This window comes from Ochotona princeps, chromosome 10 (genome assembly GCF_030435755.1).
Source record: "Ochotona princeps isolate mOchPri1 chromosome 10, mOchPri1.hap1, whole genome shotgun sequence".
Taxonomy (NCBI): Eukaryota; Metazoa; Chordata; class Mammalia; order Lagomorpha; family Ochotonidae; genus Ochotona; species Ochotona princeps.
Genome location: NC_080841.1, coordinates 35,674,234 through 35,696,266, shown reverse-complemented (window position 1 = coordinate 35,696,266; position 22,033 = coordinate 35,674,234). Strand labels below are relative to the sequence as shown.

The 22,033-nt window shown below is 41.0% G+C and overlaps 1 protein-coding gene across 9 annotated transcripts in view; it reads right to left on the bottom strand.

Annotated features, from left to right (window-relative positions):
* Positions 1-22,033, bottom strand: part of CACNB2 (calcium voltage-gated channel auxiliary subunit beta 2) — a 352,771-nt gene that overhangs the window by 96,548 nt on the left and 234,190 nt on the right. For 7 of the 9 annotated variants that reach the window (XM_004578566.4, XM_004578564.4, XM_004578562.4 and 4 more), the window contains one exon: positions 6,594-6,713. In XM_004578566.4, coding sequence (XP_004578623.2) covers positions 6,594-6,713 — 120 coding nt within the window. Of the gene's footprint in view, positions 1-6,593; positions 6,714-7,481; positions 7,890-22,033 lie in introns of those variants that run through there. The other 2 variants (XM_004578567.4, XM_004578572.4) reach the window with 1 other exon arrangement.

Below are 22,033 nucleotides of genomic sequence, written 5' to 3'. Positions count from 1 at the left end.
CTCTGGCTATATTCCAGTAGGAGGCACCAACCACAACCTGCAGGGGATTCCGTTGCCTCTGCATCAGAGCCTGAGGAATCCACCATTCCCAGGGCTCTGTAGAGCTGTTTGGAAATGAATCGTGTGCCTAAGGCAATACCTACTGAACATCTGAGGTCTGAGGCTTTGTCGGCTGGGTATTTGGCTTTGTTCTGGGTGGGGGTGGGTCTGGGGACGTCTCCATTTCAGGGAGGAGACCTGAAGGCTGAAGCAGATAAAATGGCATAGGAGCAGGTGACAGATGCAGAAATACCACCTCCCTACTTGGTGCTTCTGTGTTGCAGGCAGTCTCCGTAGCACAAAGCGGACTCACTAGAGAAGCAAAACAAGGCGGACGCTTGCAGAGAAGTGCCCACAACGAGAACAATGTGCCCATGGCAGCAGCTGCTGGCTGTCAATCCCATGCGACAGGGCATCGCGAATGACTCAGTCACCTGCTCCTAGGCCAGTGGGTCAAGGATGTGTGTGGGAGGGAAGAGGAACCTAAGGAAAATGGGGACTTTAAGGCACTACATTGAAATTGGTATTTTCTGCTACAAAAATGGCAACTTCTTTTTCCTCACTCAGAGAGTGAGTGAAGATGTTGACGATATGATAGGCCTCAGTGTTACATACAAACTGTATAATCATGACAGGCCAAAACTATTTCAAAGTACCATAAGGATACAACACACTGCCTTACTTCACATCTTTTAAACTGTCTAGGATGAACCATAATGAGGCTGAGGCTTTGGTATTAACTCTAACTATTATCATCAACTACATTTGACGTGCATAGAAGATTGGCAGAATCAGTCAATATGACTATACCCACTCAGTCACAAACATGAGCCAGTGTTAGAAACCCATCACAGGCCCAGGGGACAGTCACACACCTTGTGTTCCTTACAGATAAACATGCAATATAAGCGAAAATGTATTTGACAAATAAAGGAATCCAGGATTGCATTAACTAACCAGTATATATCTAACATAAGTAACCAGACTTTCAGCTCTTGAAAATTGAGAGATTTCAACCAAAAGATAACTTTAAGTAGGTGGATAAAAAGTTGAGAAAAAACTCAAGAAAGACAGCACAATAGTAGGGGAAAATGATCATAGAGAAACTCTCTAAGTCACACATCTGACAAATCAAAGAACCAAGAACCAAGAAAAGAAAGAAGAAACTCTCAAAAGGGCGAAAAACCCAAACTTCCAGAGCTTGAGGAAAGAGAAACTGAGCACAGTGAACACCCCATCAAAATGTCAAAACATGAAAGGAATACTTCCAAGTGCCACAGAGAATCTCAATCACCAAAATCATATTCAGAATACCATCACAAACATACGAGCAGTGCAGGAAGCTTGGACACTACAAAGTAACACCTTTGCACATGGGAAGGAAGACGCTATGCTTTTCCCGTGTGTGTGTGATAGTGAGTTAACGAGGGGGAAGAGAATGAGAGACGGAAAGAGGGAGATGGGGAGAAGAGGACAGGAGAAGGGGGCCAGGGGAGAGGGGGACTGACTCTCATTGCTGGTTCATTTTCCAAGTGCCTGCATCGGGCCTAGGGCTGAAGCAGGAGCCAGGGTTGCTGTCCAGGTCTCCCATACAGGTGATAGAAACTCAAGTACATCAGTTATCAGTAATACTTCTCTGGGTCTCTAGTAGCAGAGAGTTGGAGGCTGGTATCAAACCCAGGTTCTCAGAGGTGGAACACAGACATCTTAATTCCCAGCTAACACCCATTGCTATTTTCCAGTCTTGAATATGTAGATAGCTTAAATATTACAAGATATTTCTTAAATGTTTTATTATTTGAGAGACACAGAGACAGAATGAGGGAAAGAATAAAGCCAGAGGGGATGAAGGGAGTTGGGAAGGAGAAAGGGATGATGGACACAGAGAGACCCCATCTGCTAGTTCTCTCTCCAAATGCCTGAAACACCAAGGACTGGTCTGGGCTGAAGCCAGGAGCCAAGAGCTCAATCCAGGTATCTCACAAAGCCAATTACTTCAGCCATTACCACTACTTTCCAGGGTCTGCAGTATGGAACCAGAGCTGAGACTCACACCCAGGTACTTCAATATGAGACGTGAGCATCTTCACTGGTATTTTAACCACAAGGTTAAACACTCACTGAACTACTAATTAAATGTGTATTTACAAGCTAGAAACATAAACCTTTCTCAGTTTTCACATTCCCTTACTGCTGAGGTTTTTTGTTTTGTTTTGTTTTAAGATTAGTTTTTACTGGAAAGTCAGATTTACAGAGAAGGAGAGAGAGAGAAAGATCTTCTATCCACTGGTTTACTCCCAAGTGGCTGTAATGGCCGGAGCTGTGCCAATCCGAAGCCAGGAGCCAGGAGCTTCTTTTGGGTCTCCCACACGAGTACAAGGTCCCAAGACTTTGAGCGATCCTAAACTGCTTTCCCAGGCAACAAGCAGCCGGTTTACAGACCAGTGACCACCTGGGATCCTGGCATATACAAGGCAAGGACTTTAGCCACCTGGAAGGGCCCCTGCTGAGGCTTTATAAACAGAGTTCCCTGGAGGTGAGTCCCTGTTTCCCACGCTGCAATTGCTATGCCAGCAGTTCCACTTTATCTGTCTAACCTGTTGAGCTTGAATCACTAGCTTCTGCAGGAAGGATTTGCTGTTCCTGCAAAAACAGTCCTGTCCTTTAGATGCTAACCGACCTCTCTATTCTCCAAAGTACATCTGTTCTACCTGTTATTACCCTGATTTATCCTTTAACAAACATTAGAAGCTGATTGAGGCAATGCACATGCCCATTTTTTCTGGCTATGACCTTGCAATTCCTTCTCTACATCTACAATGCCCGCAGGATTCTTGAACACAGTAGACATTCAATGAAGAAAGAACAATGGGCTAGAATTTAAAGCTAATCCAATGTGCCAGCAGACATACCCTGAAGCCATTTTGTCTTTACTCCAAACCCCACCATGCACAGTTTTCCTAACTTGGAGTCTCTGTATACAAGCAGAAGGCATCATTTTTGAGGAGTAGGAGAGAAAAGAAAATTATTCCATCAAAAGAAAATGATCATAGAGTCCATTCCAAAGGAGTGCGTTTTTGTGTATGATAAAACATAGACCCATGAAAACCTGTGCATGAAATCATAATACCTGATAGGAAAACCCAAATCTCCTCAAACTGATACATGGATAAATAATGTGGTACATGTAAGGAGTCTCCAGAGAGTTCATGAAAAAAATCTATACTATGAAAACCCGGCATGGAGTTAAAGTTTTTGTAACAAAATAGTTACCTTTTCAAAAATTTCTTTTATTTATTCATTTACTTTTGAAAGGCAGACAGAGAAAAGGAAAGCTCACTCTACCATTTACTGGTTCATTTTTCCCAAACGGCAACAACTGAGCTGGGCCAGGCATAAGCTAAGAGTCAGGAATTCAACCTAGGTCTTCCATCTGGGTGACAGGACCCAAGTACGGTAGTCCCCACTGTTGTTCCCAAGAGCCCATCAGCTGCAAGTTAGAAACTGGAAGCAAGAGCAAAGACAGGACTTGAATTCAGGCACTCTGAAAGAATCTGCAGGTGTCGTAAGGGGTTTCTTATTGCCTATACTTAAACTTATCTCTTAAATACATCTTCCACATATGGTCCTGAAGTACCCTTCTACACAGAATGAATTATGACTTGGTAATATAAAGAATGATACACACTATATTCAGTATAAAGGTACAGTGAAAGCATACAGAAGATAAAGAAACTCCTATTATATGAGTCCATTTACATATAATTTCCAGAATAGACAAATCTGTAGGGATAGAAAGCTGAATAGTGATTTTCCAGGTTAAGGTACTTGAGAACTCAGAGTAAGTGCTAATGGGCGTGGGATTTCTTCTTGGGATAATGAAACTGTTCTAAAAATGATTATACTGATGGCTGTACAACTCCGCATATGCTAAAAGCTGTTGAACCACAAATTTACATATGAATTATGCTTCAATAAAGTTCTCTTTCACAAAATGATCAATGCAGCAATAACTTAAACTCATGTATTACGTGTCCTTAAAGCCATCTCAGACAAAATCAACTTGAAGCAGGCAGGATTTGCGAAGTAGGCCGAAACTAAGTTCAAAACACATATTTGAGATAAGAAAACATCAAGCTAAAACACAAGGATTATCTGTGATACTCAATATGTATTTTCCTCAAAATTAACACAGGATCTGTTCACCACAGTTTGCCAGCTTAAGATAAGCCATTAATAAAGTGTCAGGGAAAAGCACTGGGTTTTACTGGCAGCACAGAGAGCCTCATTATATAACCTTTTGTAGGTCACTTAATTTAAAAGACAGTGTCTCCAGTTTCACCACTTGCCAATTACCTTATTTCACAGAGCTATTACTAAGACAATTAATGGATAATGTAGTTCCTATTTATATAGGACCAGGGTCTGAGAGTACCGCTGGGGTCTACACCAGGTGTCTGCATGGATTTATCACCTGGAGCAGTGGGCTGGGGTGGGGGTGTGTGTAGGGTAACACGCTGCCTTGTGAATTCTTCCCATTTGAGGGATGCTATGATGGTTACAATATGAATGTAGAAAACATGTGGTTCTTCCCAAAATGGATGCCCAGTACCCATAAACAAAATTCATAAATTTTAAAGCTTCATTTTGAAATAGGTCCTACCCCAAGACAAGAGGATACACCGAGAATAAAGTAACCTAAGAGCTAGCCAGCCACAATTCTCCTTTTGCCTTCTTTCTCCAAGGATATTGGAAATAATAAACCAGACAGATCAAATTACGCTTTTTAACGTAACATAAATCCTACTTTTTTCTTTCAAGATCTACTCAAATCTTTCATTTGAATACATCAGAGATTGTAGAGACTGACACGATCTTATAGAAAAATCAATATAAACAAATAGCTTTCATTATTAGGCACAGGAAACAGTTCAACCATTCTGCCTTTGTTTTAAATCCTCTCTCGTTGTCTACATCTTTTGTAACTATCAACTGTTTAGGCTGAAGTCCAGGAAAGAGGAACCTGGCTGAACTAAGGAGCAACATTTCCAGCTGTGCCAGGTTAAAATACAGCTCCACGTTTCCTGCAGCTGTGGAGCTTCAACTTATTTCTTTCTAGCATCCATTTTATGGACAGAAAAACACACTGCAATCAGATAAGGACTCGGAGAAACGAAGCTATAATGCACCGGTTATATGATAATGGGCTATGAATCCGAGAAACTGTTTAATTTTGGTGTGTGAAAATCACATGAATAAATTAGCCACAAATAGAACAGTCTTATTTCCAGAATACAAACTTATTTGTCTTGAGTCTTTTCATTTTACACCCAGGTACAAAATGCAGCATGTAGAATTTGGGTTGTTAATTATAATATCCATTAACTATAATCTATAGGAGAGTTAAGTTTACCAGCCATACACTTATTCTTTACTGTATCCGTTTCAGCTTCCTCCGGTTTTAAATGGCTAACTGGTGGGGAGGATCGGTTGACGCCAACTGGGCCACACCTTGCTTTATCCCTTTCTACCTTCACACCCCACACCCCTGCTTATGCTGTCTACCAGCAGTCTTGCAGTTATGACTGTCAGACCCTCAGACAATTTCCTTGCCAGGTGAGGTGAGAACACTGTTTTGGTATATGGAAATAATGCTTTTTAGAAGCCAAGGTCTCCTGGCAGTTCCTCAGTAAACTACGTGGCAGCTGGGCTAGAGGTTATGAATATTACATAAGGGCTGTCCATGCATTCAAACCACGATTCCCATAGCAACACACATGGATTTTACTCATCTTAGAGATGAAGCAGCCAGCAGAAGCATTGTAATGCTACCCTGATTTTTCTAGCAAGTTCAACACAGTACCTACTCTTTTCAAAGCAATCATTTTTTTTCAAAAAAGAACCGACAATTGTATTAAAATATGATCACTCATAAGTCACTGAGCATCAACCAAACCAAGGGACCCAAAACCTGGACAATAACCTGAGCTTGGAAAAGAGCTGCTGTTAGAAGAGCTCCTTGCTGCACCGGAGAAAGATTTCAAATCATTGCAATCAGTGAAATGCAACAGAGCCGGAGAGCAATGCTTTCACTTGGTTTCACGTTGGCTTCTGCCTCCAGTCTACACTACCAGATAAAGAGTATTCCCAGGGAAGGATCTTACAAAATCAATAAAATCTAAAGTTGCTTTATCTTTGGAAAGCATAATACAACCCACTTTGTAAACACAAGACATTATTATAAGATATTTATGGGGTAAAACTTAGCTGACCCAATTCAGCAGTTCCAGTCTCAGAAAAAAACGTATTTATCTTGGAGAAAGTTGGTTTGTAAACAGCCATTTACTTGAAAGTAAACTGTTATCATGTCACATGCAGTTTCCCTTTTACACCCAGGGAAAGAAACATGCTCTCCTTCTTGTGCCTGTTTACAGCAGGCACTCAAGTACTCTCACACACCAAACATACGCTGTAGGAAAAACTTCTATGGTTCTTTCATCACCGGCATAGCACACCATGCAAAGAAAGTCCTTGCAGCAAAGAAATGGTTTTACCTTGGCTTTTTCCAACTGTGCCTGGGCCTGTCGCTCAGCTTCTCTGCGCACTGCCTCCCGGTCCTCCTCCAGAGACACATCTGAATCGGATGGACGGCTGGTGTAGGAGTCTGCCGAGCCCTGCAGAGGAAAATTTGTAAAATGCAGTCACCCTGTGAGGTTTGCATTAGGTAAGACTCATTCACGGGGCAGGTAGCTTTCTGGATTGTGCTATACATTCCTGAAAAGGGGAGCGGGGAATAGTCTATTTTTCAGCAACCCAGCTAGAAAATCATGTTTTGCTGGAGTAGTTGCAGCTGTCAGGTTACCAATCTTTTGCAAGTCTTACAGTCCAAAAACTATCCCTCCTGGAAGCCAGAACAAGTTCCTTGATAATTAAATGAGCTCAGTGGTGCAGTGCAGAGCTGAAGGGCACTGATAGGTTTCAAGGATAGCTTGAAGAACAATCTACTTAGCAAGTATTTACAACTACAAAGATTTTAAGCTTTATAAAAAAAAAGTGCAACGAGTTATAAACTTGAACTCTCCGAAATGTCATTACCGTGAGACCTCCAGTAAATTTTAAGTATCTTTGCATACCTTTTTATATACCTGTACTTTCTCTGATGAAACTGTAAGATGCCAGAACCCTTCAAAAACATCAGCAACGCACTGAAATACCTTTTCATTGGATATTTAATAAAAGCTGCTTACAGAAAACACCTACCCGGGATATCTCATCCAGCAATAAATCACAGCACAGAAAAAGGAGCTCAAAAAAATGTGAAGAATCTCCCTGGCTCCCACTCTTGCAATCATAATCATATTAACTCAGTCAAACCACCCTCTGCCTCTTCAACAACAGAAAAGCAAACAACATCCCCACCAAAGAATCGCTTTTACGCTTACACAGATATCGGAATTCTTCAGCCTTCCTCCCTTGGCTCTCTTCAGAAGCCTGATCCAGGTGGCCTTCATTAGCCAGACAGCGCCTTTATCGTCCGCAGCTGCAGCCCTGGGCACAGATTCTCCGTGCGTGCTGAGCCCTGAAGAACCCCAGCTCCTTTCCTATCCATGCTCCGGACAAGCCCCTCTTCTGTCTCTTTCTGCCTCCAGGGCTTTCACTACAACCCTGGTGGACTCCCATCCGAGGAGAGTCTTATTTTCCCATTGCTGGGGGGAAATACACACACTCCAATTCTCTATATTGCTTTCAAAATAAAGCACACTTCAAGAGCATTCACAGACGAGCATCAACTCATTCTGAACTTAATGCATCTTATTACCCTAAAATTTTCTCTTCACTGCTCATGGCTGGTTAAAGGAAATTAGTTGTATGAGAGCCTTAAAAAAAAAAAAACCAAAAACCTGGGGGGGTGCTACCCACAACGTATGCAATGACATTTGCAAGTGCAAAGTTCAAGCCTTATCTTTAGAGATCTCCAGGGGGAGGAGAGCAGGAGGGAGGAGGACGCACTCCTGGCTCTGGGCATGCTCCATATGTAGCCTTTTTACGCAGATGCTCACATCACACTGTTAGTCTATGTCAAATTGCCATTTTACATCCCAAGTGTAAACAGCTGGAAAGGTCTTCCTTGGCTCTATAGTAACCAGCACCTGGTATGTTTGTCAGGTTTCTATTTCAAATGAATCCTTTTCTCAAAGACAAAGCATGTGACCTTTTCATCTGATAATCTCTTTCCATTACATACGATGGAAAGCATATCCTATGTCATAAGTCAATCATAGACAATAAATGCTACATACAATACTGGACAGACAAATCAAACCATGCTCCTCGGTAATAATACTGCTCTAAACAAGATGCAAGAGAGCGATCTGACCATTTAATCAGAACATGAAAGTAATCACATCTCTATAAAGCAATGAGTTTAACTGAGCTCAAAATGACATTGAACTGCTTCTCCAACTGAGAAACTACCATCTGAAACAAATCCATTGGAATATGTAACAGTGTGAATTGTAACAATCCTTATGATGAAATTTCAAAGCCTGGTTGATTAATTAGTTGGAGTTAAATAGTTACAAAATACAGTGAGTCCAATTGCCTCTTATAGATAGGATCCAGAGGCTTGAGAAAAAATGATATGAAAGTTTTTGCTATTTCTACTGGGATTATACTTTAAAAGTTTATTTATGAAAATATGCACATTTCCAGGTTTTCTAAGAGTAAATATCGCATTCCTATTACTGCATCCCCAACTGCAGGTATTTGGGTGAGTTGGTTGGGACATTATCTCATAAACCTGCAAGTGAATGCAACAAGAGTGTTTTTAATTAGGCCTGCCTCCCTTTTTTCCACACTGCCCCTTCAGAGTGCTCACTAACACCACTCTTCAGGATGTACATGCTGGAAAATACAGAGAACAGGGTTACAGAACAAAAAATCAGAGTCCCACAGCATCTCTCTTTTGTTATTACAATATAAACTCATGAACAGATCATTTATGTTGTCATGAGGTGAATATAAAATGCACTGGTCATAAACCTGGACGGCAACTTTTTTGTTTGAGCAAGATTTATCAGGGAAAAGTGCAATTTTCAACCTAGACACACAGGAGGGGGGGAGGGGGAATGCCTAATAACCCCAAAGGGCTTCCTTCAGCAGTAGCATAGTGGGGGTTTTGCAAGAAGTACACAACCCACAAGATACCTAAGTACTTACTGTCAACTGTTTTCGTTTCAGACTTTACCACTCCTGAGAAAGCTCAGGTCGCACCCTAGTGAAGATACCAAGTTTCTGCCAGTGAGAATCAAGAACAGGAAGACAGGCACACACAATATATATATATATCAAGTGGCAGCAGTGGACAGCATATCCGGTGCATATGGAGTATATGGAAGTACATTGGAGCCTGCGGATGATATCTGGTACCATAATAGGACAGAGGACAGAACAAATAGATCAACTACCCCACCCAAGTATTGGCAGTGAGTCTCCTGGGCAAATGGAGACTCTAAGGTGGACTATGTCAATCAATAGATTCTGGAGAGATTTCAACATGCTTGGAGTGGCAAGATTGGCAATAATTCAGAACTGTTGAACTATCAAAACCTCATGAGCAGGAACCTCAGAGCATGCCCCAGAATGGGGACCCTAGGGTGGCGTCCTAGGGTGCAGAGGTGTTTGGGAGGCTGGGTGTGACTTCTCTCGTCTCACCCCCTACTCCAGATACAGGAAGGAAAAAAGAGAACATGGAAATGGGGATCTCACCCACCTTTCTGTAGCCCTTGATCTTTATCACCCTAATCAACTGTGTAAAAATCATCAAAAATTAAAATAAAAAAAAGTTACGGTTGTGAAGACACAATGCAGTATGCATCTCTACTTCCAAATTAAAGATGGACTCCCAGTGAAACTGTGAAATATATCTTGACAATAGGATGCTGGACTCTCTGCTACTCTCCATACCTACAACGTCAGGATACACTTAAACAGCAGAATGATGGACTTCTGTTTTTGAAGGACTATACTATCGTAATAATATAGGGGAAATCAGTGGGGGAGGGGATTTTGGAAGGAGAAGGGGCAATCCCAGAGCCTATGGAACTGTATATCATAAAATAAGTTAAAAAAAGGGAGACAAGAAATTAAGGTTGTCAAAGTCCTTGGCTACTAATTGGAGGTAACTTTTACACTGAATCTGTTTCCAGATTGAAATAATTAAGTAGTAAAGGAAAGTCTCCACTGATGTTTGTCACTGACTTCTAGAGTACCCTCAACAAAGGTCTGTTTTAGAGGTAGAAATATGACTGGATTATCTTCAGAAGCTCACAGAAAGAGCCAGCTGCCTTTCCTTCCTTCTCTCTGCCACAGGGTATACCTGCACAATAATTCTCATTACAGATGTTATATCAGGATATTTCAAAAAGCTTGAGGAAAAATGACAAGCTTATTTTGACAAAAATGTTTCTGAAATCCACACATTGCATTTTCATACTTTCCCCATGATCTTTGTATGTCCTTGTATATATATATCCTTTGTCAAAAGAGACATCAAAACCATTTCCTTACACTCTCTGCTCCAATGACAGCCACTGAAATAGTAGCATGTTTTAGTTGCCAGAGCTGTTGCATCTTTGAAAGTCACCCTCCTGCCATATGCATTACAATGAGTCTTCTCCCTTTGGGGAGTGTGGATTTATGTGACTAGAAGTGATGTATCTAATTAACCATTTGCCTTTGGTACCATATGGACTTTCTCAGTTATCACGCCTCAAGTAGTCTTCAGTCAGGAACAGCTGGCAGTCATTTCCATAACTCCTGAGTAGGTTCATTACAAGATGTACCTTTGACTCTGTATTCCCTCACGGGATGCGCTGGGTTTTTTACAGTGTTTGTCCTTGTACCTGGAAAAGGTACATCACATTTCCAGCAACCCATGTTTCCTCCTCTACCTTTAATATTCATATTCTTAATTGTGCACTTCCAAAATGCACCTTGTGCCTCATGTCTACCACCAGTTCATCCTCAGAGCTCACCCCAAATGGGTGCACTCTCCTTAGAGGAAAATGTAATCATGTAATCAGATAAGCTTATGCATTCATCTAAGTTTTTTTGTTTGTTTGTCAAATATTTTCACAGTAAAGCGTCACCCAATTCCTGTAACACATTTTTGGAATTCATGACATTTGCTTTTTTTGAGGACATATTCTACTGTTTCACAGAAGTACATATTTCCAGCATCAGTTTCATAGGTAGTATTGTATTTTTTTAAAAGCCAAAAGGAATTTGTTTTCAAGCCTACAATTAAAGAGTTGTAAGTCTATTTGAAATTGGTATCTTGGACTTTGAACTTTGCCATCTATTTCTGTAGGAGATCTTCCTGCATGGAGTAAAGCAATGCCTGTAAGCAAGATTAGTTTCTTCTTGAACCCCAAGGCTACCCCTACTCAGACAACGCCATCTGCCTTCAGTAACCCCAAGACTTCAAACCGCCTCCTCACGCACAGGACTACACCAACCTAATGGCAAATCTGACTTTCTCCTTTCACCTGGACTTGCCACGGAAAGACATGCCATCATTCTACTGGGTAGGCCCACTTCTAAAATAAAATGAAATGGGATAGATTTCTGGGGACAAGGATGTAAGGGAAATGATTCTCAGTTTTGCAGTGCCTGTTGGTAAGGGAGGCAATTCTTCTATTTTCCATATTGGTCTCTGTTTTTACAGATTAGAAGAAGTATATTTATTCTATGATGTATTTGCTCTAGATCAAGAAATCTGATTTTTTTTTTTTTGGCAGGAGAGCCAGAAATCATTTACTAACAATGATATTGACTCTAAAGGTTTTTAAATGATATAAGGTGTTGACATAAAGCACATTTTCACAAATATTGTGTGTTTTACCCACAAATTTCATGTAGCTTCTATTAAAATATTGAAAATCTCAAATGTGATTGACCTATCATTTGGCTTCATGTCAAAATAGTCACAAATGCGAGGATGACGACTCTCTGCAAGGTCATTCCTGTGTGACACTTCAATGATTATGCAAAAGCTGAAATGTAAGCTTCACTTCTCTGAAGAGAACAGGAAAATGTATAAACACCATCTAACCACATTATCATTTACATCAGATTGTAAATTTTGCACTGGTAAGCTCAGGGCGGAGCGCAGGACTGTGGGAGGCATCAAAGCAAGCTGTCGACCATGGAATTGATCTAGTGAAACAGACTGTGGCAAAGTTAGCAGAAACGTAATGGTTATGGGAAAATTTTAAAAGCCTGAGATGACGGAACAAAATTAAGGGGGACGGTATGTAGTGAGGATACCGAGATGACACTGAGACTGAGCGAACACTACGTTAGAACTGGAAAGAGAAAAGCAAAAAGCAAGCCCTGGAAGGTGCTGAGGAGAGAGATGTCCAGCCAGAGGGCATAGCATGTGCTAGGGTTCCGAGGCCAAGCAACACTTAGCCAATCTGAAGAACTGCAAAGAGGTCAGTCAGCTAGCATGATACCTCCGCGGGGAAGAATTACTGAAGCTTTCTCAACTCCTCTCCCTCCCCTTACATCCCCCTGTTCTATCTCCCTGTCCGCCCTCTCTCTCTTTCTCCATTCCCTGCCCCCACCCCGGCGTGTTGATCTCCTTTCCCAAGAGATACACACTCAAGCACACCTGGAACTTGGAGCTGGGACGCCCACACTGACAAGGCACGGCCTCACAGAACAATTTCTTACATATGCATGACTCTCTTAACTAGAAGCACCATTTACATTATTGTCAGTAAACTCCATTTTATTGAAAACGTGTCTTCTCAGACTTTAGCAAAGTTCTTAAATTTCTTCCTTCTAAGTTCAGCACTCTAATGCACACTAGATAAAACGTGTGTTTTTGAGATTGCTCTATATCATGCCAATAATTTGGACAATTTACTCAGTAGACTGTATACATGAATGACAACAAATGCTTTAATTTTAATAAATACTTACACTGTAACAGGAAGTGTGTCGATACACAAATTTTATTACCCCATATAAACTCTGATCGTCTACATTTTTACTGATGAGAAAACTGAGGCTTAAGGAGTTATCTGAGATCCCCAAGGTAATAATCAGGGGAATTAGGAGTTAACTTTCAGGTACTGGAACTCAAGTCCCAGGGCTGCTTCGGTTCATAAAGACAAAAGCTGTGATAAGCTCCTACATGTAACTGAAGTTTCTATGTGTTGCAAACTTTTCTTTCCATCAGTAATATGTACAGCCATTTCTGATGGTCATAAAGTGTGAATTCCAGATTCTTTGCTAAGCTTGATGTCCTCTCTTATCTTTATAAATTTCCAAATTTCCTGTTTCTAAAACGAGCAGAGAATCATGTAACTTTACATCGCTTAATATAATGCCATTTTGCGGGAAGAAGTGTTTGTAAACTCACTGCAACACTGAAATTATCCTCACTTCAGAATAACTCAAAATTACAAAGCATGCTTTGTATCACTCTTCTACAATGGGAAGTAAGTAGAAGAGGAAGACAATGAAGTCAAGACACTGGCCATTTCGACTTTTCTTTCCTCTCTGAAAACGAACACAACTTTGGCAAGCTAGTCTTTCACAGTCTGCTTGGAGCTAACCATTTCTGCAGCTGACCACGCCTCCAGTGTCTCCTAGTTCAATGGCAGCTGTGGCTGGTTTTTAGCCCTGCAGATGAAGTTTCTACTGAGCACAAAAGCTAGGTGTAGAAAGCACAGACATGTGCCTGACGTGCCCATTTCTAAGAGTAATATACCAAAACAGCTATCATCGAATTATTCCTTAAAATGCTGGCTGTTTATCTTGTTTTTTTCTTTTTTTTAGAAGTATCTCTGCCCAGTTTTTGAAAAATTTTACATTGTCAAAAAGCATCAAAGTGTAAACGTTAAAATTAGAGAACCTGTTTTAAGTTGTTTTGGATTTTGGATTTCAGGCATAGGCTAAATAACTTACCATCACAAATGCAACATTTATTGGGTGTGGGGGATGGTAGAATGTTTTTGTCTTTAATATGTATTTAATAATGTCAATAGCAAGAATCTTCAGATTAACATCATTTTTTCAGAGAAAAAAATTGTCTTTCTAGTCACGAAATGGCAATGGATAAACGTGAAACAACTATTGCTTCTCTAAGAGCTGGAATGCCTTAATATTATTCTTACGAAAACTGAACCCGATGGGAAGGAAAGACTCATGGGAATTTTGGAGACCAGGACTTCAGGTGGCAACAGGTACTGCCAAGAAGCCTCAGTGGACATCATCACTGAACTTCACCTTCCTACTTAGTCATTTAAACCAAAACACAGACAATGTGATTATTTCATGCCTTTGAAGAAAATCTTCCCCTAACTCCATTTTTTTTCTGCTGTTCCATCTTCCTGCTTCTTTTAAAAAAAAAAGTGCTTAGCCTGACTTCAACTTTTCCTTACCAAGTCTCTCTTAAAACTTATCCCCCTCCCTGGACTCCATGAAAACTGCTCATCTGGGTCATCAGTGATCTTTGTATGACTGACAGAAATGGGCTAGGTAGGTAGCCAGCTAGTTTAGTCTCAGCAGCTAGGAGACAACTCTCCCCTATCTTATGTAACCAGATCTGTTAAGGAAAGGACCTCTTTCCCAGGAAATTCTTTCTTTCATCTGTGACCTGGGAGCAGTGGAGGTGGCAGGGAGGAGAGATATCACTACTCCCCTTTCCAAGTTCTTAAGAAGCCTGGTAAGTGGGAAGCGCACTCTCTACGTAAATCCGTTACTTTTGAAATAAACCTTATCACTTTGTAAGGTGATTGGTGCCCACACTTAAGATGCTTTTTAAGTGAAAGATAAGAACCTAGGAGACAAGTATTAGGCCCAGATCTAGACCACAACACAGTGAGCAATTCTCAGAGTTCAGCTTACTCTACAGAAAGTATTCCATGTGGCTGATCATGGCCTTGACCTCCGAGAAACCATCCTTCTTTGTCTTTATCTTATCCTATTAGCTTCTCCTACATCTCAGTTGCTGGTACCTCTTCTGCTGCCAAACTCCTCCACCCTCTCATCACCACCTGCCCCCTTCCTGTCCCATCTCTCTTTTTTTCTGCTTCAACCTCACTAGTTTCCTTGATATATTCCTCAGGTCCCAGGAACTGTCCTCTGCTACATTTATACACTATCACATCTTTTAACACTCTACACTCAGATCTTTCTCAACCATGCCTTCTGTAACTACCTCCTTTAAAATTATGATCCTCTCTATCCCCCAGCATTACCAATCTTACTCACCACCCCATACTTCTTCAAAGAACAGTGTTTTTATCTTCTAACGTATAAATTACTTACTAGCCTTTGCGTCTCCCTCTATAGAACATAACTTTGGTCTGTGAGGCTGCAGATATTCTTCTGTTTCATTCACTCAAATACCTCAGGTGCCCAGAATTATTGCAGTAAATGGCCACATGCTGTACAAACATTTATAGAATGAAAGAGTAACGGTGAGGGCCAGCACTTTGGAACAGCGGGTTAAGCCACTGCTGGCCATGTTGATATCCTTTATCAGAGTCATACTGGAGTACAGGCTCTAGTCTTGGCTGCTCTTTTGGATCTAGCACCCTGCTACTGTACTTGGGAAGGGAGCAGAAGAGGCCCAGAATACTTGGGCTGCTGCTACTCACACAGGAGACCTGAATGGAGCTTCTGGCTCCAGGTTATGGCCTGGTCTCACCTGAATTATTGATGCCACTTTTTTTTCCAAAATTATTTTTATTATTTTCCATGATACAGTTTTGTAGGTCTAGGGACTCCCCTCTTTCCCTCCCCTTTCATCCTCTCCATGTCCCCCATATTATTATGATAATACAGTCGTTACAATTATAACATTCTGCTATTTAAGTACATCATGCAAAAAAATAGGTATAGACAAAGGCAGACCATCCAGCATCATACTGTTAAGGTATATTAAGTACTTTACTGGGATTCTGTTTGAGGCCATTTTGAGGGGAGAACTATGGGTGAAAGATCTCTTTTTCCAATCTGTCTTTAAACAAATTAAGTAAATCTTTAAAATAGCCAAAAAAAAAGAAGAAGAAGAAGAAGAAGGACAGAAGGGAGAAGGGGAGAAGAGGGAGTGAGGGAGTGGGCAGTGAGTGAGGGAGACAAACATACGGGAGGGAGGAGAGACAGCAAGAGAGAGAGAGAGAGAGGGAGAGAAAGCAATCCTATTCCTATTCACATCCTGTATCTTGAGGCCCTTTCCCCTCTACTGGCCCTCAGCATCCCTAAGTACTCCTAAATGTGCCCATACACTATTCCTTATTTTTAAAAATTCAATATAAATGTGACTCTTAATTATAAGTAGCTAATAAATATTTATGAATTAAAAGAAAAAATTTCAGCCTAAAGATCTACCTGATATTTAAAGATAAACCTCAATAAAAATGGAAAATGTCAACTGCAGGTCAGTTAAAAAACTATGCTCCATAATAAATGAATCACTCCAAAAACACAGTATGTTTAAAATTTCCATAATATCTGTCTTGGTAGGAATTTAAGAGATTTTTATATTTTTGAAAATATGATGTAGCCACTTTCTCCATGAACTTTGCTTCTTCATTCTAGGAATTTAGTTTCCAGTCCTAAAATTGCCAATGACTCACTGCACCAAATGCAGTGCTTTATGAATATTCCCCAGGCTAATTCTCCCCTCAACAAAATGAGTACATGCAATTGAAGTTATTAGAAAGAATGCTATCAAAACTTTTGTTACAAATGGTTGAAGATATATTGTAAAGATGACATCTGAGGGCCCGGAACGGTGCCTAGTGGCTAAAGTCCTCACCTTGCATGCTCTGGGATCTCATATGGGTACTGGCTCTAATCCCAGCAGCCCCGCTTCCCATACAGCTCCAAGGTTGTGGCCTGGGAAAGCAGTTGGAGAAGGCCTAAGGCCTTGGGACCATGTATCCACATGGGGGACCAGGAGGAGGCTCCTGGCTCCTGGCTTTGGATCAGCACAGCTCCGGCTGTCGCACCTGGTTGGGGCGTGAAGTATTAGATGGGAGATCTTCCTCTCTGTCTCTCTTCCTCTCTGTATATCTGACTTTCCAATAAAAATAAATACATCTTTAAAAAAAGAGACGATATCTGAATGTTTACCGAGTTGTCATGTACCATCCCTGCCGTTCACATAGGGATGAAGTTTAAATTCACAAAAGAATTCTTGTACATACACTTTTTAAGATGGAATGCTTTAAAAACTCAAACCAGGAGAAGAGAAAACTATTCTGCTAATGTGGGTCATATACTAAGATGTGACACACTATGTGGACAAATGCCAAGCTTGGGAAGACCTTCATGCACTCTCTGCTGCTGCATAAAAGCCACGTCACAAGATGAGTGTCCAAATGCAAGCTGCTCTCTTGAGCAGCAGAGCAACAGAACAAGTGAATCTTAGCCCTTGCCTTGCGAGGTGAGTTCTCCGAGGTGGCAATGAACACAAAGCCTGGATATTAATGCACAGCCCCACATGTAGACACGAGAATGAAAAAGCTGTGGAAGGGATGTAGCTTCAGTTCCAGAAGATCTCGCTCTCTAGAACATGTGCTCTGCATACACCCAACACATAGTGATGGGTAAGAAAAACAGGGATGAACAGAGATAAACAGACACAATGCGAGGGAAAAAACTAGTCACAGGCATCTGGAAATATGAGTATAATCTTATATGCACATTACATTTAATACCATTTTCTCGTTAAGTTAGTACTCTTTGAAATACCAATTCACGTGCCAGGAGATTATACTAAAATTGATATTTTCATATCTTACTGACAGTTTTTGTCTCTCATACAATAATTTTGGAAGAGAATTTCTTTTTGTTGGTAACTAAAAATAAAACTTGAATATTAATTCCATTTTTGTGGTATAACTTATAATAAAAACTCTTATAGTCCATATGTTTAGTAGCCAACCTTAAAAATATTTTCAAAGACCAAAGATCCCTACAAGCAAATGATTATGATGTCTTAAATATTTTTCTCTATATAAAGGTATATAAAAAGTCCAGGAACAACAAAAACAACGGGAGACTTGAGCTGGATTACTTAACAATAATTTTGGGTGCAATTTCTCTCTGTGTAACGGTCCCATTTAATGGATAAACACAAAAAGCTCTTTTTTATGGCTAGGGAAATGTCTCACAAAAATATCCAGACAATATTCTTGATGTTGTAAAAAAGGGTGGTGTGCACCTATTTTCTCGAATTGGTTGATTGACCTTGACAGCTTTTGCATGTGAGGAAGGGAAACAAAGACTCCTCGAAACGCAAAGGAGACGAAGAAACAAAAATATAAGTTGGTGTATGGGTCATGTCAGGTAACAAACAAGAAGGAAAACAAAACCATTCAAACATGAAATCATAATAAACTATTCCTTTGCAGAAAACACATAAAAGGTATTATTGAAGGAGCCTGCCTAAAATGTTGGGCTTTTCTTCTATGAGTACTTACATAATTTGTTGTTACTGGGATAAGTCCATAAGCAGGTCAAATGACTCAGTACTTTGGTAGTAAATTATTAATATACTGCTCTAAAAGCCTAACCTTCCAGAAAGATATGACTTTGGTTCAGACAGATTTCATATTAAAATAGGCTACATGACCAGGGATTTGGCTGGAAAAACGCCAGTGGTGTGGAGCATTTAGTAATAGGCCCGTGAAGCACCCAGGTGACCTAATACAGTTAATGACTCCCCTAAGGTTTGAGCCCACCTTCAGAAGATGGCTTCAAAAGTACAGATAACCTACTTCACACACGCATGTATTTTTTAAAAATATGAAAATTTCAGATTATTTAGCAGGAAATGTGCCATGGGTATAAAATGTTACCCAGAGTATATTACAAACATTTAATAAAACACTGGACAAATACAGTTTAAAGCAATGTGTGTATGATTTCCTGTCTCCTAAAGGAGGAAGCATTTTTTAAAAGATTTATTTATTTTTATTGCAAGGTCAAATATACAGACAGGAGGAGAGACAGAGAGGAAGATCTTCCGTCTGCTGATTCACTCCCCAAGTGACTACAACAGCTGGAGCTGAGTCCATCTGAAGCTAGGAGCCAGGAACTTCTTCCGGGTCTCCCACTCAAGTGCAGCCTTGGGCCATCACAGACTGCTTTTCCAGGCCACAAGCAAGGAGCTGGATGGGAAGTTGAGCTGCCGGGATTATACACAGAGGCCATATGGGATCCCAGCACATGCAAGGCGATGACTTTAGCTGCTAGGCTACTGCACTGGGCCGGAAAGCATTTTTTAATTGAAATATTCAATAAATGGAAATCTGTTTCATATCTGAAAGTAAAATGAACTTTAATGATGATAAAACTTTCATCAAGCAGGGCAAAAAGTGGTTTGTTTTATATGAAAACAGTTTAGACACTGAAAGGATTAGAAATGTCTCAGTGACCATGTTGACCACTTCCTATAGATTCTTGGGCTGGTGGAGCAGGCTATGTTACATGGCAGTTATCTTCACTAGCAAGGCCCATACCGGACTCGGCCACTCCAAACCAGAAATACATTCACCAGGTCTTCATTTAAATGACAATAATTTAATCTTATCTGCAAAAAAGTATTTGCCTTATCACCTCTTCCCAATAGATGCATTGGAAAATACTATCCACGCTGAGGGCGGGAGCTTCCCTATCCACTTCCGTGTATCCAACTCCTACACTCCCGCGAGAGAAGGCACAACAGAGGCTTCTAGTCACACCCAGAGAAAACAGCACAAAACCTTACTTTGAGGCAGCTTTGGAAATTACTATGAAGGAAAAGACCTGCTGGAAGGAAAATTATATTTAGGTGGCTGTTTTGATTAACAGGACACAGTCATAGAAAGCAGGAAGGAAACACACTGAGGCAAAAGCACCACTAGAAGTGAAGAAGGAAGACCTCAATGTTCTCAAGGATCCACAGCTTCGTGAGCAAGAGAAAGGTAGACTGATCAGCTTTCTTGTTATTACAACAAGCTACAGTGGCAACTATTTTTATAAAGAACAAAGGTGGATTCAGTTCAAGGCCCAGATGGGGCAGTCCCATGGCTATGGCTTCTACTAAGGGTGATGGATGCCAATGGTGGAGCACGAACAAAGGATGACATGTTGAGCTAGGAAGTTAAGAAAGTGCTGTGCCCAGGCTTGGGCTTTTGTAACCCTCTTCCAAGCACTTTCCTCTGAGGGAGAACCTCTCACTGTACCTCATCTCCTAAAGGCCGTCCTCTAACTCAAAATCACATGCTTGGGGCCAAACCTTTAAAAAGTGCACTTGGCGGGGGACATTCAACATCTAAGCCACAGTGGAAGGCTTTTCAGTAGGCTCAACTGGATCTTTTATTTGGAACTCAGTATGCACTGTATATTACTGGAATTCAGGTATATGCTGATGTAGTTATAACTGTGTTCAAGGTAATCTGATTATAATACTGCTAATTATGTAACTTCTGGATAGCTACATGGAATTAACCTTGAATTATGCTTCAACATCATCTCGTTTATATCCAACCACACTTTGAACAACAGCCCTGGTATGAGGATATAAGATTATATGAAGGATCTACTGTGAAGGCTCCATTGGCTAGTCTCTCCCTGCAAGCACTGGCATTCCATTCCATACACTTCAGATCCAGCTCTCAGCTTGTGGCCTGGAAAAGCCGTGAAGGATGGCCCAAAGCCTTGGACCCTGCACCCATGCGAGAGACTCAGAAGCTCCTGGCTCCTAGCTTTGGATGGACTTAGCACTGGCAGCTGTAGTCATTTAGGGAATGAACAAGCAGATGGAAGACTCTTCTGTCTGTCTTTCTCTCTGTAAATCTGCTTTCCAAATAAAAACGAATACTTAAAAAACAAAAAGCTTATGGGGCCCAGAATGATAGCCCAGTGGCTAAATCCTCAAGTTGCATCGTTTGGGAACCCATTTGGGTGCCGGTTTGTGTCACAACTACTCCATTTCCTTTCCAGCTCCCTGCTTTGGCCTGGGAAACCAGCCAAGGTTGGTCCAAAGCCTTGGGACCCTACATCTACATGGGAGACCAGGAAGAAGCTCCTGGCTGCTGGCTTCGGATAGGCTTAGTTCCAGCTACTTGGGGAGTGAACCAGCGGACGGAAGATCTTTCTGTTGTTCTTCCTCTCTGTAAATCTGCCTTTGCAATAAAAGTAGACAAAACTTTTTAAAAAAGATTATACGAGACACAAGATTATCTTTTTCAAGTAGCTTGCAATATCTATATCTCTTACTGATACTGAATAACTTCAAAACAGAAAAGCTATACTTTTTTCTGCATAAAAATCACAAACAGGAAATCAGAATAACACTTGGAGCAGAATAAAACATGGAGCGAGCTTTTGGTCTTAGTGGTTAAGACACCTGTTCCCCCACACTGGAACACATGGGTTCAAATCTTGACTCTAGCCAATGATTCCAGTTTCCTGCTAACACTGACTCTGGGAGGCAGTGGTGATAGCTCAAGTTTCCTGCTTCGTCCAAGGGAGGCCTAGATTTGTGGCCTGGGTCCTGGCCAAGGGTCTGACTTAGCCCAAACGACTGCTTTTTTTTTTTCTTTTGCTCTCTGCCTCTCCAATAGAAATTTTGTTTCTAAATTAGAAAAACCTTATGAAGGACAGGGTTTGATGTTGACACAACATGGCAAGCCACTGCCTAAAATGACAGGCTCCCATATGGGCGCTTGTCTGTGTCTTGGCCACTCCACTTTCCCATCCAGCAGCATGCTAATGTGTGGAAGGTAGCCCAAGTAACTGTTCCCCTGCTGGTCACACATGTGAGACTGGGATGGAGCTCCTGGTTCCTGGCTTTGGTCTGGTCCAGCCCCAGAGGTTTGGGGAGTGAACCAGCAGATGTAAGATCTGTCTCTCCCTCTCTCTGTAACACTGTTTGTTTTAAATATTTCTTCTTTTTATTGTCATGGATAAAAGCAAACAT